This window comes from Zalophus californianus, chromosome 11 (genome assembly GCF_009762305.2).
Source record: "Zalophus californianus isolate mZalCal1 chromosome 11, mZalCal1.pri.v2, whole genome shotgun sequence".
Taxonomy (NCBI): domain Eukaryota; kingdom Metazoa; phylum Chordata; class Mammalia; order Carnivora; family Otariidae; genus Zalophus; species Zalophus californianus.
Window position 1 is genome coordinate 61,502,168 of NC_045605.1, and position 22,978 is coordinate 61,525,145.

The window sequence follows — 22,978 nt, forward strand, 5'->3', positions numbered from 1 at the left end:
AGAGAGGGAACACAAGCAGGGGGAGTGGGAGAGGGAGAAGCAGTCTTCCCGCTGAGCAGGGAGCTCGATGTGGGGCTCGATCCCAGGACCCTAGGATCATGACCTGAGCCGAAAGCAGATGCTTAACGACTGAGCCACCCCGGTGCCTCTACATACAGTTAAATTTATCTCCAAAATATTTCTGTCATCTTACACATTCATCCACAATATTTGAGAGTGTTCATTTCCCTGTATTTCTTACTAACACTGGTGTGGCTTATTTTTGTTAATCTGATGCATATGAAATGACATCTAATTATTATTTACAGTTTCATTTTTCTTCTAAATTTATTAACCACATGAACTTTCTTTCTGTGTATTTTTCCTATTTTCTTAAACGGTTTTGTCCCTAAAAATTGATTTAGAGTTATTTTTATTTTATGTTTATAAATATATTATCACTTATATCTGTTTCAATAGTTTTCTCCTAACCTATTGAATGTTATTATTCCATGTCATAGTAACATAAATTATGAAAAAGTGAACTGTATCAATTGCTTTGTAGGAGCCAAGGCAGGCCGCCCCCAAGATGTGCCATTTATTTCAGCATGCAGATTATGCCGATCTGAAAACAATGAAAGCCTGGAAGACTCAAGAAGAAACTTTGACTGCCCCCTACAACTGCCTAAAAGAATTTAGGTAGAGAACCTGCTTCAGGGAGAGATATCACCATAATTAAATTTGATTTCTCTTGGTAACCTGTTTCATGTCAATTTGATTCTTAGTCCAGCTAGAAGAATTCTGAAAGGCAAAGGAATTTCTTCCTCACCCCCACCCAGTGTCATTTATGATATGTACATTTTTGTCTTACTTTTCTTAATTGCCCAGGATCATCAAGATCTAAGCCTGCACTATTTTAAGAATTTAACCCATCTAGAATGTTCGTTGTCTATGGATCGTGAAATGATCATATTCGTTATGTTTTAAAATACTTTTTTTTAATTAAAGAGATTATTTATTTGAAAGAGAGAGAAAAAAGAATATGAGGGGGGAAGAGGAGGAGAGGGAGAAGCAGACTCCCCACTGAGCGGGAAATCCAATGTGGGGCCAGATCCCACGACTGGAGATCATGACCTGAGCTGAAGGCAGATGTTTAACTAACTGAGCAATCCAGGGGCCCCTGTTTTAAAATATATTATTAGCCAAATCCAACTACTGATGAGTACATCCTATCCTTTCTGATTATTAATGGCATATATATCAAATAAATGTATGGATCTGTTTCAGGGCTTTCATTATCTTATAATTGTTATTTAATAATTCTTTATATCCAGTAGAGCAAGTCTCCTCACCTTGCTATTGCAAACTTGGCTATTATTAAATTTTTATTTTTTTCCTATAAATGTCACTGTTTGACAAGTTCTACAGAATTCGTTTTGGAATTTTAACTGGGCTTACATCTAATTTATGGATCCATTTGAGGAGATTAGACATCTTTAGGGGGTCAAGTCTTTTATCCAAGATCATGGCATGATGTTCTCTTTAATCACATACAAATAAAATATAAATATATAGCAATAAATATATAATTCATTAATCTCTTACATTGCTCCATACTTTTTAAAATTTTTTTCCATCATTTATGTTGATTTTGTATATGTCAATCTTGTTGAACTCAATAGTCTACAAATTCTCTATAGCTTCTCTTACTTTCTACACAAATACTAATATTCACACTTCTTATTCCTCTTATTTTTTAAGATTTTATTTATTTATTTGAGAGAGCACAAGTGGAGGAGAGGGGCTGAGGGAGACAGAGAGGGAGAAGCAGACTCCCTGCTGAGCAGGAAGCCTGCTGTGGGGTTCATGGGGTTCGATCCCGGGAACCTGGGATCATGACCTGAGCCAAAGGCAGATGCTTAACTGACTGAGCCACACAGGTGCCCCTCTTATACCTTTTATTATTAGTTTTCCTTCTGATTGCATGGCTGTGTTGACCTCCAGTACAGTGTTCGGTATGGAAGGAGTAAGGATACTAGTGGATTTCTTTGTAGTTTTCTTTAGAAGCATTTATAAATGCTTCCAAATTTTCATGATATATTACACACTTCTAATTGTTTGACTTGTCAATACCTGACACCACTTGCTTCCCATTATATTTTATTGAAAATTGTATAGATGGTCTAAGATTTCATACCTATTTTCATTAGGTTTTTGTGGTAACATCATGTAATACTTTTATATTTGCTCTATGTGATTATGTGTTGTTTTCCATTTCTAATATTTATTTTTTTGTCCTTTTTCTTTTCCCAAACACCCCAAATTCCTGGAAGACATACATCAGTAATACAAAGAAATAAGAAAACACATTAGTTTCTGTATCAGTCAAGGTTCAATCAGAAAAACATAAGTGGAAACAGAAACAAACAGAAAAACATAGTGAGATTATAAATATAGGTACAGATACAGATCTAGTTCCATTCAGGACAATGGCTTATACAGTGCTTGCGCTGGCCTAGGAAGTCTGAAATCCAGGAGGCGATGGTCAGGAAGGAAAGGTCACAGCAGGCTAGAGCCACCCCAGGCACGGACTGAAGTTGTTTTCCACAGTGCAAGTTTCTCTTTCCTCTAAGAAGTCCTAAGCCCCTTTTAAGAGCTTCCAAGTGATTGAGAAAGGCCCACTCAAGTGAATTCCCCTAACTTAGAGTCAACTGATTGGGGTGTGTTGTTACATCTATGAAATCCCTTTACAGTAGCACCTATATGAGTGTTTGAATCACTGAGAGGTGCATGTGTGCCACACCGTGGCAGCTGCTTCCCTTCCATCTTCCTACCTTCATTATGTCTAGTGGCCCACACCATCTGGAACATGCTGGGATGGGAATTCTGGGGGATGTAGGCCCAAGTTGACACACCACAGCGCTATCATAGCCTCCACAGAATGCACCACCTGGGACTTTCCCCAGAACTTGCCGACTTGTGTGGGGAAGTGAACAAAGATATTAATTATTTCTTCCTTATTTTATTTTGATTTTTTCCTTTTACCTACAGGAGTGTGATGAATCGAAGGCTTCTGGAGGCACTTTTAGCTGTAGACAAATAAGATGTTTCAGGGAATGTTTCTGTAAAAGGAAAGTTGCTGTTGCAGAGCAAGCCTGCTCTGCTCTAGGTTTTGAAGGTGACTTATTAAAGATGTTTGTGGTAGCTATATTGTCTGATGGAACCAATCAGGAGTACAGACCACACAGCAATTTGGGGAGAAATACCCAATTGAAATTTAAAACAAAAATTTTAATATTCTTTTTTCTTAGAGCAGTGATTCTTAAAATCAATCTCCTAGCCAGCTGCATCAGCATTAATTGGGAAGCCATCTGCTCCAAATTAATTGAATCAGAAATTCTGGGGGTGTGGACTAGCAACTTGTGTTTTAATGAGAGTTACAGGTAATTTTGAAGCACGCTGAAGTTCAAATACTGCTGGCTTAGAAAGTCTCGGGAGCTAGGATCAATAGTATGCAGCTGACCAGAATTTAGACCTGGTCCAGTTGTGGGGATTGCCCACAGCAAGGATAGATCCGTTTCAATATGGTGTGATTAGGAGAGAAAATGACCAGAGGAGTATCTAAAAAAGGTGATGAGAAGACCAAGTCCTGCAGTAAATTGTGAACAGAGACCATAATTTTGCAGACAATTTTTGGAAGACTCCCTGCATAATTTGGGGTCCTAGATGATAGCTGGGGCTGGTTTTCTGAGAAGAGGAGTTTAAGACACTTGTTTATGATCTGAAAGAGGTTTGTGATGCACAATAAAGTAAAGTATATGAGTGGTGAGGCTATACCAAATAAATTCTCTGTGTATGGAAGTCTTGGCCATGAGTGAATTAGACCCCAAAAAACCTGAGTTATGGATTTAATGGAAAGAAACTCTCTGACAACACAGTCTAATGAGGGAAACACAATGAATATAGATTCTCAGCAAAAGACACCAGGAGATATAGGTTTGGTAATGTTTATTGTATAAGTCTTCTTAATATAATTACCTCATATGGTAAAAAACTCCCTTTGGCAATTCACATCTTCTACCAATAAGTGTAATTTCTTATTGAGTTCCATTACCAACTTGCTACATCTTGCATGGATAATATAAAAAAACGACAAGACATCTCACAAGGCCAGTCATTCTGCAGCTGGGTAACAATGGCCAGTCTGGGAACATATACAGTAATAGTGGACTCCCAGGAAGGAGTAAACATAGCAGAACAGGCCAGAGATAATCACTGAGGGCAAGAGGAAGGAAAGCATGTCCCAGGATCCTTGGGGAATGGGGCTGCATTGGAAACAGAGAGGGATTCAGATCATATACCCACAGTCCCTATAGCCTCAGTGCTTCTAAAATATTAGATGCCCTTAGATAAATAGTGCCAGCACTAAGAGATGGAAAATTAAAACTAAAACAAAACAAAAATAGAGAAAGTGCTCCAAGGGAGTAGACTGCAAATACTTTTTTCCTGGCCCTTTAACAAAACCTCTGCCCTCACTTCTACATTCTCTTCTGGCCAACCAAACGACAAAAGCTTAGCTGCTCAATATCCTAGGGAACACAGAAGCTCCCTAGATGGCTCCAGGCATAAATCCAGTGCAACCCCCTGAAATCTCTGGGGGTCCTTTAAGATAGGTTTCATCATTATAACAACCTCTCACCTCAACATTCAGATAGCTGAGGGTGGGAGACTAGTGATGCTCTTTCAGTCTTCTGAGGATGATTCCAAACTGCTGTGCCATCTCATTTCTGCTGTCCTGCAGTCATGTGAGTTTGGGCTAGGGAAAGAGTCTGGAAAAGATATTTCTTAGCCCTCAAGAGAAGTCTATCTGTGAAATGGGTGATAGGTAGTTTACTTCAAAGCAGGGAGGATATTTAGAGGCCAGGAAAGGGGATTTTGCTAAATAACACCCCTGTGTGGTCTGAATTAGAGTTTTAGTTAAGGGGCTTCCTACAATAGAAGTTTTAGTTTGGCATTAGGCCAAATAGAAAGAGGAATGGAGTGGGCAGCTGCCAGCAAAGGAAGAAGCAAGTGATATGTTAGCCAGACCAGGGAAATGGGAGGCATTGTGAAGAAAGTTCAAGACATTTGCTATGATATTCCTGAAATTACTAACAAGAAATAATTACCCACTAGCATTTGAGAGAAATGTGTGTACCTAGTGAAATAGACACTGTATCAACACCAAGAAATTGGGCAGGGGAATCAGTGGGACCTTAATGATTACCTTAAACATGTTGATGGTCTAGAGTTCTAAAATGATTGCTTTGAGCTTTTTCATGGCCCAGTGTTCTCACACTGGACAGAAGTAGACCACATTTACCTGTACTCTTGTGCAGACACAGTGACAGCCTTTGGTCCGTGGTGCACCTTCAGGATCCTCAGTCTTCTCCTGGAATTGTGATATTGGAACTTTTGTCTTACTGAGGGCATTGGCTTTAATGTCACAATAAGAATTGGATTAGAGATTGAGTCAAAGGGACAAGTTCACACTGAAGTGTAAGAATGGTCATACATGTTTATCAACATCATAAACTATTTTATACAAGAGATGCTGTGAGACTACAGACTCATTCCTGTGAATTGGATGGGGTGGTGATGAATGTGGTGAGTTGCTAAGAGTGCAGAGCCCTATGAAGGGGTTGATGTGTGTGTAAAGTTGGGAACCCTTAGAAAGAAACCACAAGAACTGCAAGTAATGTTCACTTACATACAGCCACTTAGGAGCCAATCTAATCAAGTGATACGTGGTAATCTATGCTCAGTCCAGCTTCTATAAGAAAGAAACCATAAAACATAAGGTCTGAGACCTAACACACAGAAAGCAACCTCACTGAAGAATCATCAGGTTAAACCCCCTGGCTAGGAAAGTCTGGCAAAAAACAAATGGTTGGGTGGTGGAATGAGCAGGGCTTTGCTGCTTATGCATCTGACTCCAGCTCCATTATTTATGTTGAGCCACTCCGCTGAGCAGAGATCCACATTAGCTCATCAAGCAAATCTGTGTCATAAAAAAACAGAGTTGGGTATATCCAGGTTAGACGAGAGCAGCCAGGGAAGCTATTTTCCAATCTCCTAGTGATTGCCATGTGACCTCAGAGGGCGCATAGAAAAATTATAAAGAACATTCATTTTTTCAGCAAGCTTGCTCTACAACTAAACAGCTCTCATTACATAAACGTTCACGCTAAAACTAGAATCGATGGCTTAGGAAACTGTGTGAGGATTCTGTATTGGATATGAGATCACTTTTGTCTTAAAATAAAGGCAATGATAATAGTAGATGACATTTATTGGTACCTTCTATGGGCCACAAATGGTACTAGGTACTTTTAAAGTTTTTCAACAACCTTACAAACTATTATTATTATTATCAAAAAATAGGTTGAAAAGCTATAGGATCTTAGAGGAAAACTGATTTGTCCATGGCAGCACTGGCAGTAAGAGGTAAATACAAGGATTTTTTCCCAGTTTCATGGATTCCAATGTCTACACCTTTTTTTTTTTTTTTTTTTTTTTTACCACCCCACCTTTCTGCTTTAAAAACTCCAAGGTCCCATGCTTCCAAAATATCCTACCTCTTCAAAGAATATGTCAAAGCAAGCATGAGATCTGAATGTACTCTTGCCTGAATATTAGGTGGAGATCCCAAGAGCTCAAATCACATCAATAATAGTCTTATTTTTAGATAAGCTCGAACTTTCACCTTGATGTGTTTTTCCTTAGGGAAGATAAGACCCTTGGTCAAACTGATCAGAAATTTAGATCTTTGCTATCTCTGCCCTCCTAGGCATAAGCTCACAGAGTCCTGTGACCAATGAGACTCTTTGTATGCACCTGCTGGTAAAGCCACATTTATCTCTCTTCTGTGGAAGTTATGTGGTTTATTGGCCCTGAGCTGTGATTAGCATGGCATTTACCAACCTCTTCTCCTTCTGTTAGTCCTTATTTCTGAGAACAAATAGTTGATTTTATTTACCAACATGTTTGGTCTATCTGGTGATTTTTTTTTTTCTCTTAAACCCACCTATACGGTAATGAAGGATCTTCTGTGCAGAAGATAGAGAAGCTTCCCTAATTTTTTCTCCAGTGACTATGCACACACAGCATCTGGTCTGTTAAGGAATAGGAGAGTTTACTTCTATTCTCATCTGACATATACACAACAGGAGCAAGAAAGAGTTGTAATAAGGACTCAATTCCCCTTTGATAACTATTTCTAACTCCTCAAATTTCCTAGAATCAGTGGCTTTTTTTTTGTACTGAATGTTCCAGTACTGGTTAGCCAGTTTCTAGAATAGGGATTATTAAAGAGGAGGTTCACATTGAATATTTGTGGTTGAATACATAGAACAAATTTCTGGGCAGTAAAATTCTTATTCCTGTTTGGAAACTTCTAGTTAAAGTGATTTCTCAGCTTTTATCTTAAGGACTAGATTTTTGTTTCTATCTCATTACCATCATGGTTTCACATATTATGCCTAGTTCCTTTGAGCTTAAGTACTCCCCACTGTAGTCTGTGTCCTCTTAGGGAGGAGAGGCATGGTAAAGGTGGGAGAAAGAGTAGTATAAGATTTTTCTTCAACAGAAGATGAGACTTCTCCAACCAGGCATGAGCCAAAGTAGTTACAAAATCACTTCTTGACTGCAGTGCGAAGAACCATGAGCAGCAAAGTCTCCCGCGACACCCTGTACGAGGCGGTGCGGGAAGTCCTGCAAGGGAACCAGCACAAGCGCCGGAAGTTTTAGGAGACGGTGGAGCTGCAGATCAGTCTGAAGAACTATAACCCTCAGAAGGACAAACGCTTCTCGGGCACCGTCAGGCTTAAGTCCACTCCCCGCCCCAAGTTCTCCATATGTGTTTTGGGGGATCAGCAGCACTGTGATGAGGCCAAGGCAGTGGATACTCCCCACATGGATATTGAGGCGCTGAAGAAACTCAACAAGAATAAGAAATTAGTCAAGAAGTTGGCCAAGAAGTATGATGCCTTTTTGGCTTCAGAATCTCTGATCAAGCAGATCCCACGAATCCTGGGCCCAGGCCTGAATAAGGCTGGTAAGTTCCCTTCCTTGCTGACCCACAATGAAAACATGGTGGCCAAAGTGGATGAAGTGAAGTTCACCATCAAATTCCAGATGAAGAAGGTGCTGTGTCTAGCAGTGGCTGTTGGCCATGTGAAGATGACAGATGACGAGCTTGTGTACAACATCCACTTAGTGGTCAATTTCCTGGTGTCCTTGCTCAAGAAGAATTGGCAGAACGTCCGGGCTATATACATCAAGAGCACCATGGGCAAGCCCCAGCACCTGTACTAAGGCACAGTTCCATAAATCCTAGTGCTACCCTTAAAAAAAAAAAAAAGTCACTTCTTGACATTGTGGAAGAGTGAAATTGAGGATTTGGCTACATCCTTTCTTTGAAATCACCAAGAACCACAGTTAGAATGTGAATGAAGGATTATCCCAAGAGTGGAGTGTAAAAGGTTGGAAGTTTCTGTTTCAGAAATAGGATGAAGTCCTAAAAGGGTTAACTTGAGCATCTTGGGAAGTGGAAACTAGATACCTGAAGGTGGATGGAGCATCTTACAGAATTGCAAATGTGGATTGACCAGGAATATGTGAAAATTTCTCTTGGTTAGTGGAAGGAGTAGAAATAACTATGATAATAATAAGAACCGAACTAATTTCCAAGCACTGGGTCCCAAACCAGAATCCATTCTAGGTTGAAAAACAAGAAAAAATCCAACTCTATTCAGTGAACTGTGTTGGCAGTTTATGTTCTGGACTGACAGTCCCCACCATATCTCTTCCCATACTTCAGAAAAGAGTATGAGTGAGTGTGTGTTTGTGTGTGTGTGTGTGTGTGTGTGTGTGTGTGTGTGTTATATACCTGGGAAGAATGGATGAAGTTCGTACCTTTCTTTGACAACAGTAGACTTTAGCTAGAAGACAATTCTGATTTCTTTAAATGCCTGTTTGAATTTTTTTTCCCACATTCATTTATTTTATTTAACAAGTATTATGTATCAAGTACTATTCAAAGCTCTGTACAAATATTAACCAATACAATTCTCTTAACAACTCTAGGGGACATTACTTTTATTATCCCCACTTATAGACGATAGCACTTGCCTAACATTTATAACTAGTAAGTGTCATTTAAGGCTCATTCGTATCTCTGTTCTGTGTTCTCTCTTCAGGTAATGTGATACTGTGTGGGGGTTTCTGACCAGAGAAGATGCCCAGAGATTTTGTCCAGCCCATGGAGTCTCCTAATCACACTAACCTGGACCCTTTTGTTTTCTTCCTCCTGGGCATCCCAGGTCTGGAACAATTTCACTTGTGGCTCTCACTCCCAGTGTGCTGTCTGGGCACAGCCACAGTTGTGGGCAACATCGCCATCCTGCTTGTTGTTGCCATGGAACCAGCATTGCACAAGCCTGTGTACTTGTTCCTGTGCATGCTCTTGACCACTGACTTGGCTGCCTCCTTCTCCACAGTTCCCAAGCTCCTGGCCATCCTCTGGTGTGGAGCTGGACACATCTCTGCCTCTGCCTGCCTGGCTCAGATGCTCTTCATTCATGCCTTCTGCATGATGGAGTCTACTGTGCTGCTGGCCATGGCCTTTGATCGCTATGTGGCCATTTGTCACCCACTTCGCTATGCTACTATCCTCACCGACACCATCATTGCCCGAATTGGAGTGGTAGCTATAGTGCAGGGCTCCAAGCTCATGCTCCCATGTCCCTTCCTCACTGCGCGTTTGAGCTTCTGCCAAAGTCATGTGATCCCCCACACATACTGTGAGCCCATGGCTGTTGTGAAGCTAGCATGTGGAGACACCAGGCCTAACCATGTGTATGGGCTGGCAGCAGCACTATTGGTCATTGGGGTTGACTTATTCTGCATTGGTCTTTCATATGTCTTTATTGCACGAGCTGTCCTTTGTCTTTCATCCCCTGAAGCTCAGTCCAAGGCCTTGGGGACCTGTGGTTCTCATGTCTGTGTCATCCTAATCTCTTATACACCAGCCCTCTTCTCCTTTTTTACCCATTGCTTTGGTCACCATGTTCCACTCCATATTCACATTCTTTTGGCCAATGTTTATCTGCTCTTCCCACCTGCTCTTAACCCTATGGTATATGGAGTTAAGACTAAAGAAATTCGGGAAAGGGTTGTCAGGGTGTTTCAAAGGGGGTAGGGAAGTGGGATCAAGGTATCTGAGTGATCCAGAGGTATAGAAGGGACTTAGTCCAAAAAAGATTTTCAAGATTAAACAATCCTCAGTATTTGAGACTGCAAAGAGGTTTTAGTCTTGTACCTCCTAGACCATTTCCAAGAGTAATAAATCACAGAGGAGGTCAAATTAGTTCAGCATCCTTAATTTCCATCCTGGGAAGTATAACCTAGGGAAGTTCTTCCAACCTAGGTTAGAAGAGCCTCTGCCTAGTCATAGGAACTTCCCGCACTTTCTGGCCTTCTCCTAATACAGCAGGCATGGATTTCTAACCTCACACTCCACACTACAGCTGCTGTGTTACCATCTGCAAGGATCAGGAGATATCACATACAGCCACAGTTAAAGAAAGTAGGCCTGCCAGGTACTTTTGTGCTTTTGCATAAATGTTATACTTTCTCCATTAGCTCTTGAAACCAAAAGAGGAAAAGAAGTCACCAATACCCACAATATTAGCAAATAGGAGAGCAAGGGCTTGAAACCTAGAATCCTCTGGTACAGAACAATAAGACATCTACAGATGAGAGCATAGGATAGAATAGCCCTTCATTTCTAAATTTGGAATATTCATCCCACAGATATATTCTTGTCTCCACCCTCTAAGGAGCCAACTTAATTCCAACTGACCTGGATATTATTCCCTGAAAAGCAATGTCCAAATATCTGTACACATTCTTACAAGAGACTCCCAGAGGTCATTGACTTCTATCTCTAAACTTACAAAGGACAGTCACTTGCACAAACCAATAGATGAGGAAGCTTTAGCCATTCATTCATCCATTTATTTAGAAGGAAAAGAGAGCCATCCCACAATGCCAGGTAGAGGAGACACAAACCCCCCTGCTGGAAATTGATAGGCCCTCCCTCCCTTAAAGAGTATCAGTCCTAAACTCTGAACACTAAGGACCAGCTTTTTAAAGCTTCCTTTTCGGAGAATATGAATGTTTTGACTGTGATACTTCACATAAGTGGGGATAAATAGTTTTGAAATATTACAATTCAGTAAAATATACTGAATACTGTCTGTTTTTCAAAGGAAAGAAAATCACTACGTTCTTCTATAGGAGGAGTGTCAGTGCATGGGTGGTACTGATTTAATTAATTTTTCATTCTAATCCTCAAATTGAGATATTCTTAACAGATTTTTAAGAATTTTAGACAATTCTAAACACCAGAGTTCATCAGCTGACTTAATTTTATGCTTCAAATTTATAATCTTGCCAGCGTACAAACCCTACACCCCAACTCTGGGACACTCTCTATCTGTGTTTTAAGTTCCTACCCTCAGAGTGTGGAGCAGTTCTGAAGACCATATACAGACATGCAGACTGTAAGCACTGTTTGCTTGCAATTTTGGATATTAAGTAGGAACCTATTGCTATATGCCTAGACTTTTACCTGCGCATGGTTTGAAATAGTGTTTATCATTTTCAGTTTTCTTATATGGTTGCCCCCTCATGGTTGCCATAGTACATTTATTTCTATTCCGTAAAGAAAAATGAAACGATTAGAAGTAAACTACCTCAAATTCTAATCCTCACATTAACTTTTGACACCTATAGGCATTGTTTCCTCCTTTATTGCTGTACATATTTATTACTAATTCCTTTTTCTGATCAAGCAAGCTTCACAAAATATGCTCTAGGGAGCCCAGACCATCACCCACTTCTTCTAGTTCTTAATTCCACAAGTGTTCAAATTTATTGGTACACTGACCCAATAGCAAAATTTCTCTTGACCTTTTTTTGTGCAAGTTTCTGGACAATATTTTTGGAGCTAATTACTTCTGCTTTCTTGACTCCTATTCCTTCCTACATTATAATCTGATTTCAAACACAAGTTAAAGTTTCCAGTGAAGTATCTGCCACCAAAGCCACCAGTAATCTTTTCTAACTGGACTTCCTTACAACACATTGTACTATTGACCATATCTACTTCTCCAGAATCTCTCCGCTGTGATATCTGTGATACCACACGATCCTAGCTTTTCTTCTTTGTCAATACTGTTTTCCTCCTTGTTCTCAAAGAAATTATATTAGGTCAAAAAGGAAGCTTCAGTGAGGTCCATAAGAAAGAAATCATTTAAAAAACCCAAAACTGAGGGCAATAAGGCCAGAAATTAAAAAATAAAAGTCGGTATCTTTAGCTATTCAGCACCTATAAATTCAAATGTCATTTGCATATCCACTTCTTCAGTAAAATTAGTATAGACGTTCTGAAGATAAACTTGTTCTTGGCATGACAGAATGGAAACTCTATTTGTTTTAAATAAATAATAGAGTGTCACATATGATTCATGAACAATTATATTTATTGTATTTTTATTAAATAAAAAAGCACTGGATATCAAATGATAGAAAAAATATATAAATACATTCTATTCATCTATTTAATAAATATTTTACAGTCTTAAAAACCTTCTTTTGGAAGAACATTTAATATGCTAGTTATACACTCTTAATTATAAAAACAGCTATTATATGTGTAATAATACAGTATTCCATTTCTATTAAAGCAATACCTGGTCATATATCCATGTTAATAAATTTAAAAAATGTATACTGGTAAATGTTATTTCAATGGAGAGACAAATAAATATATTTTAAAAGGTAACTTTAAAAGAGTAATTTAATGAATGTGTGTGTAAATCATTTACATAATTCACATAATATCCAACTTCGTTCCCTTGGGGTCTTTGCAAAACTTCCTAGGGAAAGGAGTCAAACCTCTGGGGTAGTGAAATCATTAGTTTCTATTAAAATATCTCATTTCTGATCTATATCCAGGTATCTATCTACAAGCACACACACATACACATGTTCATATATATATATATATATATATATATATGCACACATGCATTCACACATATATACAGATACATGTTTAGATATCTGTCAATTACCATTTGGGCTCCCTGGAGGTTAGCTTGATTCCAATACTAGCAGTATATCTCTGATGTTTTGAAATGTTCCTTTGGGATATTTAGGGTATATAACATTCATTTTCCTTCAGGCTCAGGTCAACAGTCTTCATATCAAGAAGTTAAAAATTTGCCCAGAGACTGTGATGTTTAGACAACCAAGTTCCTGGGAAATAGGACCAGATATATTTTATCTCCTTGTTTTTCCTTCCAAAACTAAGGGAAGGAAACAATATAGGGATCAGTGACAAGAAAATTTCCATTTTAGACATAGAGGTAAAGAGGGAAAATGATTTAAGGTTGGTACTAACTGCTTTTTTTACACTCCACAGATGTAAATGTTTTATTCTATTGACCTAGGTTGAAGTCAGAAGGCAATGCAAGACAATGATGCAGAGGCTCATGGAAATATTTATTCCCCACCTTTGGCATTAAAAATTCATTTAGGTGTTCATAATGCCCATGCATCTATATAAACAACTGTTCTAACTGTATAGGAATATGTGCTTTGGGAGTGATGGGAAACAAAGAATGGACCAATACCATGTCAGGGAATAATGGGAAATATATAAAGAACAATTCTAGGTCATGAAAGTCCATGTTCAAATTTCTCTTGCTGCCTACCTGCCTTCCCTTTTTTCCTTATGAGTGTCTGATTTTACTTGAGTTAGACTCTGGAAATTCTTACTTACTTATACCAAAATATATTTTTAGGCCAATATATATCATGTAGCTTTACTTACCAGGAGGAACCTATTGCCATGTCATAAGAATTCAGAATGGTTTAGTGGGAAGGGGTAGTATGAACCCTGACAGTTGGTTTTCCATCTTTGTTATGCAAGTGAATGATTTGTTTTGATTGCCAAGGTATCCATTTCAGAGAGGCACCCACTTCCAAGATGCTATCTCTGATAAACACATTACCAGCCACACACCTGACTAGATAACCCCCACACCTTCTTTGTTTTACAGATCTTGGGTGATTCTGATAATTGACCATTTGGGCCATTTGTTTTGTTTTTTTTTCTCTTGCTGTGCTTTAAATTCCCATTCTTATGTTTTTTGTTTTTTTGTTTTTTAAAGGAAGTGAAAATTTTTATTTTTTATTTATTTTTTAAAATTTTATTTTATTATGTTATCTTAGTCACCATACAATACATCATTCGTTTTTGATGTAGTGATCCACGATTCATTGTTTTCATATAACACCCAGTGCTCCATGCAGTATGTGCCCTCCTTAATACCCATTCTTTTTTTTAAAATTTTTTATTGTTATGTTAATCACCATACATTACATCATTAGTTTTGGATGTAGTGTTCCATGATTCATTGTTTGTGCATAACCCCCAGTGCTCCACGCAGAATGTGCCCTCAATTCACTGATAAAGGGTGAAGCTGAGATATCCTAGGCCCCACCCTCAATCCCAATAAAAGCAGAACCCCAGGCCCCCACACATTCCCCTGCCTTCACTTCTCTGTGTGGTCCCAGATTTGCCATGTGATTTCCAGGACTTATAAGTAATAAAGCTTTTCTCTTTCAAAATTTCCCGATGGTTTCTGCTGAGGGCTGCTTGCAGTTACCACAAGAATCAAAAGGGCCAGTCCAGCCACAACACTGGTTATCCGTAGCCTGAGACCAGCACACCAGGGGGATGGGGTGGGAGGAGGGAACAGATCACTGCCTATAGATTCTGGAAATGAGGATTGACAATGAGTGGTATATCGAGTTGTACTTTATGAAAGGTGAGAGAGGTGTAGCAATATCCAGAAACACTGACTATACACCTGGAGCAGATTATCAGTAAATTTCTCTGGAAAGAGATATTGAATTAGACTGTGGGAAACAATTTTAAATTTGTTTCAAAACAGATTAAATTTGTGATTAATACTGTGTCCCTTTGGTTTAAGCTTCTATCACCAGCAGGGCATTTGGGAAATGAATTGAATCTGTACAGAACATAAAATTTATTGTAAGAATAAAGCCATTCCTAAATTATTAAAGTTATCTTTATGAAAAAAAGAGCATACAGAAGATTATTTTGTAGTAGGTACTAAAGGGGAAATATTAAGACCTAGAATTAAGCATTGTCCAGAATTGTCAAGATTGGCTTATGTTATAGACGAGGCTGCAAACGTGGGTAAATATTTAGAGCACAGGGAGCTACAGACTGAGGCAGAGAGGTGATCATAATAGGGAAGAATTTATAAGTTTACAGACTAAATGTATTTTTTATTCTTTTTTTTTTTAAGTTTTCATTTATTTATTTATTTCGCAGAGAGATAGTGAGAGCAGGAACACAAGCAGAGGGAGTGGGAGAGGGAGAGGCAGGCTTCCCGCCGAGTAGGGAGCCCAATGTGGGACTCCATCCCAGGACCCTGGGATCATGACCTGAGCCAAAGGCAGATGCTTAACGGCTGAGCCACCCAGGTGCCCCAGACTAAATGTATTTTTTAAAGAGAGAATAGTAGTGCAACAGTGCTAGAAGTTCTTTTAAAACATGACCTCTAAGGTTTATAATCCTAATATTGAAATATATTTATCTGTGCTATATATATTTAAATTTATATTTTTGTAAATGATATATGACAGTTCTTTGAAGTGTATAATGTAAACTCATTTGTAAACAATTTTTTAAGTGTATTTAAAACCCTGATGAACTCAGGGTTGCAGTTTTGGTCCTAAGGGACCTAGATGTCCTTGTCTCCACATAATCAAGACTACCATATTTTGACTATTTGTCTAAATTAGAGATTAATAACAAAGCAGAAATGTTAGCTTAAAATCAAATCATTGGCATTAATTTGAAAACTGGAGTTTTCATCAGATTTAAGTGTTAATTTGGAAAGTCTTCATGTTAATACTTATTGTATACTAACAAGTTATGTAAGAGGATTTCTGTGTTTCTCATAATTTAGGTTACAGATATTTTAACAGAGATGGCGTAGAACTATCATTGTTAAAACAATCAACTTTAATTTAATCAACTTTAAAATCATTCTATAACTTTTACCCAGAATTTCTCAAAAAAAAATTCTGACCCAATTCTTTTTTGCTTTAATTGCTACTTCATCTGAAATTAATATGTCTGCTCCAAATTTTATGTGTATTTTCTCTGAAGAGTATACATTATTTTACTTTGTTCTTTGATTTTCTTTATCATATGGCCCTCTATACTGCCTGTATACATTTTTATAAAATTAACAGATTTATCTCCACTTATATAGGGCAATTTAAATTATTTATCCTAATAGCCCGATCAATGCATTTTATCTGCCTTTTGTCCCATTAACATTTTATTGATTTATTTAAGAATCCTTTGTTTTCTCTGTTTTGTGATGAGAATGTTTTGTTTAGTTAATATTTTATAGTGATTTATGCATTTATATTCTGTTTTTATTCTTGGAGGTTCCTTTTGTGTTTTCTAAATAATAGTAAACTATACTTTAATATTTTTAAAATATTCTGACAGGTGTACTTTTCATTATGATATCTGAGAAACAGGATAACCTTCAGGCTATTTCCTTAGAAGAATCCTGCTATTCAGAGATTGATAAAGTGTGTTATGATTGGCTCCTATTTCTAGCCCTATGTCCAACTTCCTAAAGCCCACATGCAAAAGACATTACAATATTTTTTCTCAAGACATGATTTATTTAAAGTTCCATGATTTTTTCATGTTTATTTTTCCATAATATGTGTATAGTTATTAATATTTAAATAATATCATTTAATAAAAATAGACAAACCAAACTTTGTCTTTTATAAATGGACATTTGTCTATTAAAGAACTAGGCAAATATTAAGCACTAAAAAGTATTTGTTGTCTACATTGATAAATGAATGAATAAAAAATAATACATATATAAAATAATCTATTTGGTTTAAACCATATTTATACTCATATTCCCTGGAAGTCAGAAAAATTGGTTGTTTTGCCATTGAAATGTAACTTGAGGAAAAAAGGCAAAAGAAATTAAGACAGTGACTATGACCAAGACATTTTCTTCTTTTATCTCTATCTAGGAGGACCCACAAATGCTGTAAGATGATTAATGATCATCCTAGCTTGATAATGCTAATGCTCAACCAAACAGACCTGACCCTAGTCTCATTCATTCTTAATGGGATCCCAGGCCTGGAGGACATGCACATGTGGATTTCCTTCCCATTCTGCTCCATGTATGCTGTGGCTGTGGTAGGGAATTGTGGGCTACTCTACCTCATCTGCTATGAAGACTCCTTGCACAGGCCCATGTACTATTTTTTAGCTGTGCTTTCCCTAACTGATCTTTTCATATGCTCTAGTACAATCCCTAAAGCTCTCTGCATCTTCTGGTTCCATTTCAAGGAAATCAGCTTTGATGGATGTCTGGTCCAGATGTTCTTCATCCATACCTCCACAGGGATGGAGTCTGGGGTGCTCATGCTTATGGCCCTGGACCGCTACATAGCCATCTGCTACCCACTGCGCTACTCTACTATCCTCACGAATTCTGTTATTGCAAAGGCTGGGCTCTCCACCTTTCTCAGAAGGGTATTCCTCATAATTCCCTTCACTGTCCTCACCAAGCACCTGCCCTACTGCAGAGGGAATATAATTCCCCACACCTACCATGACCACATGTCTGTAGCCAAATTATCCTGTGGGAATATCAAGGTCAATGTCATCTATGGTCTGACAGTTTCCCTCCTGACTGGGGGCTTTGACATCCTGTGCATCACTATCTCCTACACCATGATCCTCCGGGCAGTGGTCAGCCTCTCTTCAGCAGATGCTTGGCACAAGGCCTTCAGCACCTGCACTGCCCACATCTGTGCCATTGTTTTCTCCTACAGCCCAGCCTTCTTCTGCTTCTTTTCCCACTGCTTTGGGGGTCACACAATCTCTCCATCTTGTCACATCATTGTGACCAATATTTACCTGCTCTTGCCTCCACTATGAACCCCATTGTCTATGGGGTGAAAACCAAGCAGGTACAGGACTGTGTCATAAGGATCCCTTCAGGTTCTAAGGATATCAAATTCCAGAGCAAATAAAAGGGATATTTGCCTGGGTTGGGATGTGAAGGGAAAGAATGCTTCTCTCTGTCTGTTTAGGCAGAAGAATTTCCAAGAATAGGTATATAATTTTTCCAGGTAAGCATGATGAATAGTTCATTCCCATTAAATTTTCTGCAGAATACCAAATAATTTTTCATGCCACATCACCTTCCATATGAGTTTTTTACCTCCAGGTTTTCTGTGTAACTTTACCTCCAGGACTCAGTAATATTAGGTTCCAAGAAAGAAAAATCCTAATGAGAAGCTGGGACAATTATCTAGAAAATTGAATCAAGTGAAACTAATGATCTAGGGTTAGATGACTAAAATCATTCTGGGTTTTTTTTTTGTTTTTGTTTTCATTGTTGTTTTTAATTGTAAATGGAATTTCTAGATGGATAACTATAATTTAACCCTGGAAAAAATATATTACATATTCTCATTATCACCAAAATCCTGTTTTCTTAGCAATTTTTAAAGATGAAACTAGAAAGTCTTCTGTGTGTGAGGTGTAAGATTCTGGGGTCCTATGAGAACCTTGGTGACTTTGTACCTGACCAGGTCAGTCCTAGCATGAGACATTCAGGCAATTGCTTCCTTCCCAACTGGTGGGTTGTCTTTTGTCTTCAAGGTGGCTTTCAAAGAATGCACAGTTTTGAAGGAGCTATGAATAACAGTTATGAAACTTATGACATATATTAATGACAGTTATTAATGACCACTACAAAATAACAAATAAATGTATTTCTACAAGTACAGGGCTATGGGGAGCAATAGTTACTTTCCTTTTTTTGAGCTGAGAATTGAACTAAAAATTGCTTGAATATTTTCTGTACAATATTCAATATTCTTTCTAAATTAACATGAAGTAAGAAACTACAAATAATGATAGTTTTACAGCATTGTCACAGATAGCATAAAGAAGATTGCAAAGTTGATTTTTCCTTCTCAACTTCTAAGAACTACTTTTCTCTGATGTTGGTAATTTATGCTCATTAATTTCTGTTTCATTAAAATGTAACATCTAGTGTTTTTCATTTTATAAAGGCATAAAATGTACTGCATGGAGCACTGGGTGTTATATGAGAACAATGAATCGTGGATCACTACATCAAAAGCTAATGATGTATTGTATGGTGACTAACATGACATAATAAAATAAAATTAAAAAATTAAAAAACACAACATAAAAAAACAAATAAATGTTCATCACAAAATCACCCTCTTTTCATATTTCTCTGTATCCTGATAGCAAAATTTCTTTAAAGGTTATCAGTATTCATTATCCTTACTTATACATCTTGAAATAATTCTTACCCATTTCTTGTTTTCTTCAGAATATCTTTCATTGTTTCACTAAAATTGCTTTTGTCAATTTCACAAATGACTTTCATATTACTAAAGCCAATGGTCCTTCTCTATGCCCATCTTGCCCTACCTCTCAACAATACTGAACGTAACTGATTAGTCCTTTTGTCTAGAAACCCTCTCATTTCTTGAATTCTGCAACACATCACACATTCTAAGTCATTCTTCATTTTTACTGAACGGTCTTTATAGTGCCATTTGCTTTCCCGTTTCCTCTGGATTTCTTTATACTAGCATATCCCTGGGTTCAGCTCTCTTTTCTTTTTGCACTCATTCCCTAGGCATTCCAGTACACATAGCCATAAATGCCATTGTATGCTAATAACTGCCAGACTGATTAACTCAGTAATGAATTCACGGAAGCTCAGGTGCAAGTTCAAGGTAAAGAAAATTTCATGATACATTTTTCTTAATGGCATTCTGTCATTTCTAGGTCCTTTTCTTGTTTTGCTTTTTGTTTTTACTTTCATCTTATTTCAGTTCTAATCTTCAGGCCATTGACATTCTCCATGTGTTGTACAAATATTCTTAAACATGTGACTATGAAATCCTTTACGAATGTTTATTTTAGAAACATCCATTTTATTGTACTAAAATAGTACATTCCTTACTTTTAACTCAGTTATTTTTAAAAATGTGTTTTTTAAAAATTATGTATACTTCACTTCTTGCTTCTGATTATTTTATAGATTTTCTTAGCATGCAATCAACACTATTTTCTTAATCATTCCCTGATTATAAATATCTATGTTTTTTCACTCTCTGTCACCACAGATATTACTATGCTAAACATCTTTGCTCACATGCACATACACACACATGCAGGCCCTTATGGAACTGGAGATATTTTATTCAGAATATATACTGTGGAGTGAGTTTGCAGAGTTATAATCTCTGCATACTACCTTTAATGAAGCAGCCTTAGACTGCTGGTCAACTTTCCAATACAAACAATGGAAGCCAAAAGACAATGAAATAATATTTTTGAAGTGCCTAAAAAACACTTGGCAACTTAGGATCCTGATCTCATGAAGGAAGGGAAAACTGAAGGGGGAGTGGAATCAGAGGGGGAGACAAACCATGAGAGACTGGACTCCGGGGAAAAATCTGAGGGTTTTAGAGGGGAGGGGGTAAGGGGGATGGGTTGGCCCAGTAATGGGTATTAAGGAGGGCATGTGTTGCAATGAGCACTGTGTATGTGGTTTTTTTTTAAGTTTTTTTTTTTTTTAAGATTTTATTTATTTATTTGACAGAGAGAGAGAGACAGCAAGAGGGGGAACACAAGCAGGGAGGAGTGGGAGAGGGAGAAGCAGGCTTCCCGTTGAGCAGGGAGCCTGATGCAGGGCTCAATTCCAGGACCCTGGGATCATGACCTGAGCCGAAGGCAGACACTTAATGACCGAGCCACTCAGGCACGCCGGCCATTGGTGTTATATGCAACTAATGAATCATGGAACAATACATCAAAAACTAATGATGCACTGTATGCTGACTAACATAACATAATAAAAAAAAGACGATAAAATAAATACCTATTCACATAAACAAATGTTGAGAGGAAATACTAAAGTAAATGTGTTATTCAGAATATAGAATAATGATTACCTGATGGAAGCTCAGAATGAAATATAGGAATGCATAACAAAACTAACATTGAAGAAAAATACAATGACAATAATAACATCTATTTTATTGGTCCAAAAATGGCAAGAGGAAAAAAGAACAGATGGGACTTGATAAAAAAGACAATAGGAACATGGTAAACTTGACAAAAAATTATGTCAGTAATTACATTAATATAAGTTGACTAAGCAATTCGGTAAAAGAAAATGAAATGAAAAATAAAATATCCCAAGAAACTGTTATTTAGAAGACATAATATATATATCCTGTATATATATGTAACATATATACATAATATATATATAATATAAGAATATTACATAAGAAAAAGCTTGTGTGGCTATAACCAGCAAAGTAGATTTTAACACAATAAATAGAAGTGATAAAATGCAAAGTTTCATAATGATTACAGTAGCAATCCAACAGCAAAATATACCTAACTTTGTATATGGTTAAAATAGAAACATACACACATAAACATACTCACAAAAGAGGTGGAAAGAACTAGAAGGGGAAATTGATAAATCAACAGTGAAATCATAGTTGGATATTTTAACAGTCTTTCAGCAACTGAAGAGCAGAGATTTAGAAAAATCTAAATATAGAATATCTGAACATAAGCAACCCACTTGTCTGCACAGTAAACAACATCCACCAGCTTTAAGTATAGTTTTATTTCTCAAACTAATATGAAACATTTACCAAAATGAACAATAAGAGGATGTCAAGAACAAATTTATCTCATACATCTGAAAAAGTAGATGAGATAAACACATATTAAAAACACTACAAACAATCTAAGAAGGAATATAAGGTTATAGTAGTCACACAATACCATATGATCCAATAATTCTGCTATTGGATATTCATGCAAAGAAAGTGAAAACACGAACTCTAAAAAATATATGCACCACTATGTTTATTATGCACCACTATGTTTATTGCAGCATTATTTACAATAGCTAAGATAGGGAAGCAACCTAAGTATGCATCAATAGACGAGTGAATAAAGAAGTAAAGAAGATATATATATATATATATATATATATATATATGTATCTCATGTCTTCTTTACTTCTTTATTCATATATATATATATATATATATATATATATATATAAAATGGAATATTACTCAGCCATAAAGAAGAATGAGATTTGCCATTTATGACAACGTGGATGGACCTAGAGGGTACTATGAAATCAATCAATCAATCAATCAACCAAAGAAAAACAAATCAGAAAAAGAAAAACATATACCATATAATTTTATTTATATGTGGAATCTAAAAAAACAAAATGAATAAACAAATAAAAAGCAGAATCGGACCTATAAATACAGAGAACAAACTGATAGTTGCCAGAGGGGAGGAGAGCAAGGGGCTGGGTGAAAAAGGTGAAGAGGAGTGGGAGATACAGGCCTCCAGTTATGGAATGAGTAAGTGATGGGGATCGGAGGTACAGGGAGCAGAGTCAATGATACTATAAGAGCATTGTGTGGTGACACACAGCAGCTACCCTTGTGAGCACAGCATAGTGTATAGACTTGTTGAATCACCACGTTGTACACCTGAAACTAGGGTAACATTTTCTGTCAACTCTACTCAAAAAAAAAAAAAAAAAAAAAAAGAGGGAGAAAAGAATTTTTAAGAGAAATTTAAAAAAAACATAAAAGGATTATTCTTCAGTCACATAAATGATCAATTTTACCTCCACCATAGCTTCTAAATCTATTCACTTTTCTTCATCTTTACTGCCCTGATCCTGGT

The 22,978-nt window shown here is 37.2% G+C and overlaps 2 protein-coding genes and 1 pseudogene across 2 annotated transcripts; all 3 read left to right on the top strand.

Annotated features, from left to right (window-relative positions):
* The first annotated feature begins 7,680 nt into the window (after window positions 1-7,680).
* LOC113915386 lies at window positions 7,681-8,334 on the top strand (annotated as a pseudogene).
* Window positions 8,335-9,256: 922 nt separating this feature from the next.
* Window positions 9,257-10,219, top strand: LOC113913761 (putative olfactory receptor 52P1). The gene has a single exon (XM_027577969.1). It carries the CDS (start codon window positions 9,257-9,259, stop codon window positions 10,217-10,219), a length of 963 nt encoding a protein of 320 aa, XP_027433770.1.
* A 7,032-nt stretch (window positions 10,220-17,251) lies between these two features.
* Window positions 17,252-18,121, top strand: LOC113914910 (olfactory receptor 52N4-like). The gene has a single exon (XM_027580533.1). The coding sequence runs from the start codon at window positions 17,252-17,254 to the stop codon at window positions 18,119-18,121; it is 870 nt and encodes a 289-aa protein (XP_027436334.1).
* The last annotated feature ends 4,857 nt before the right edge of the window (window positions 18,122-22,978 follow it).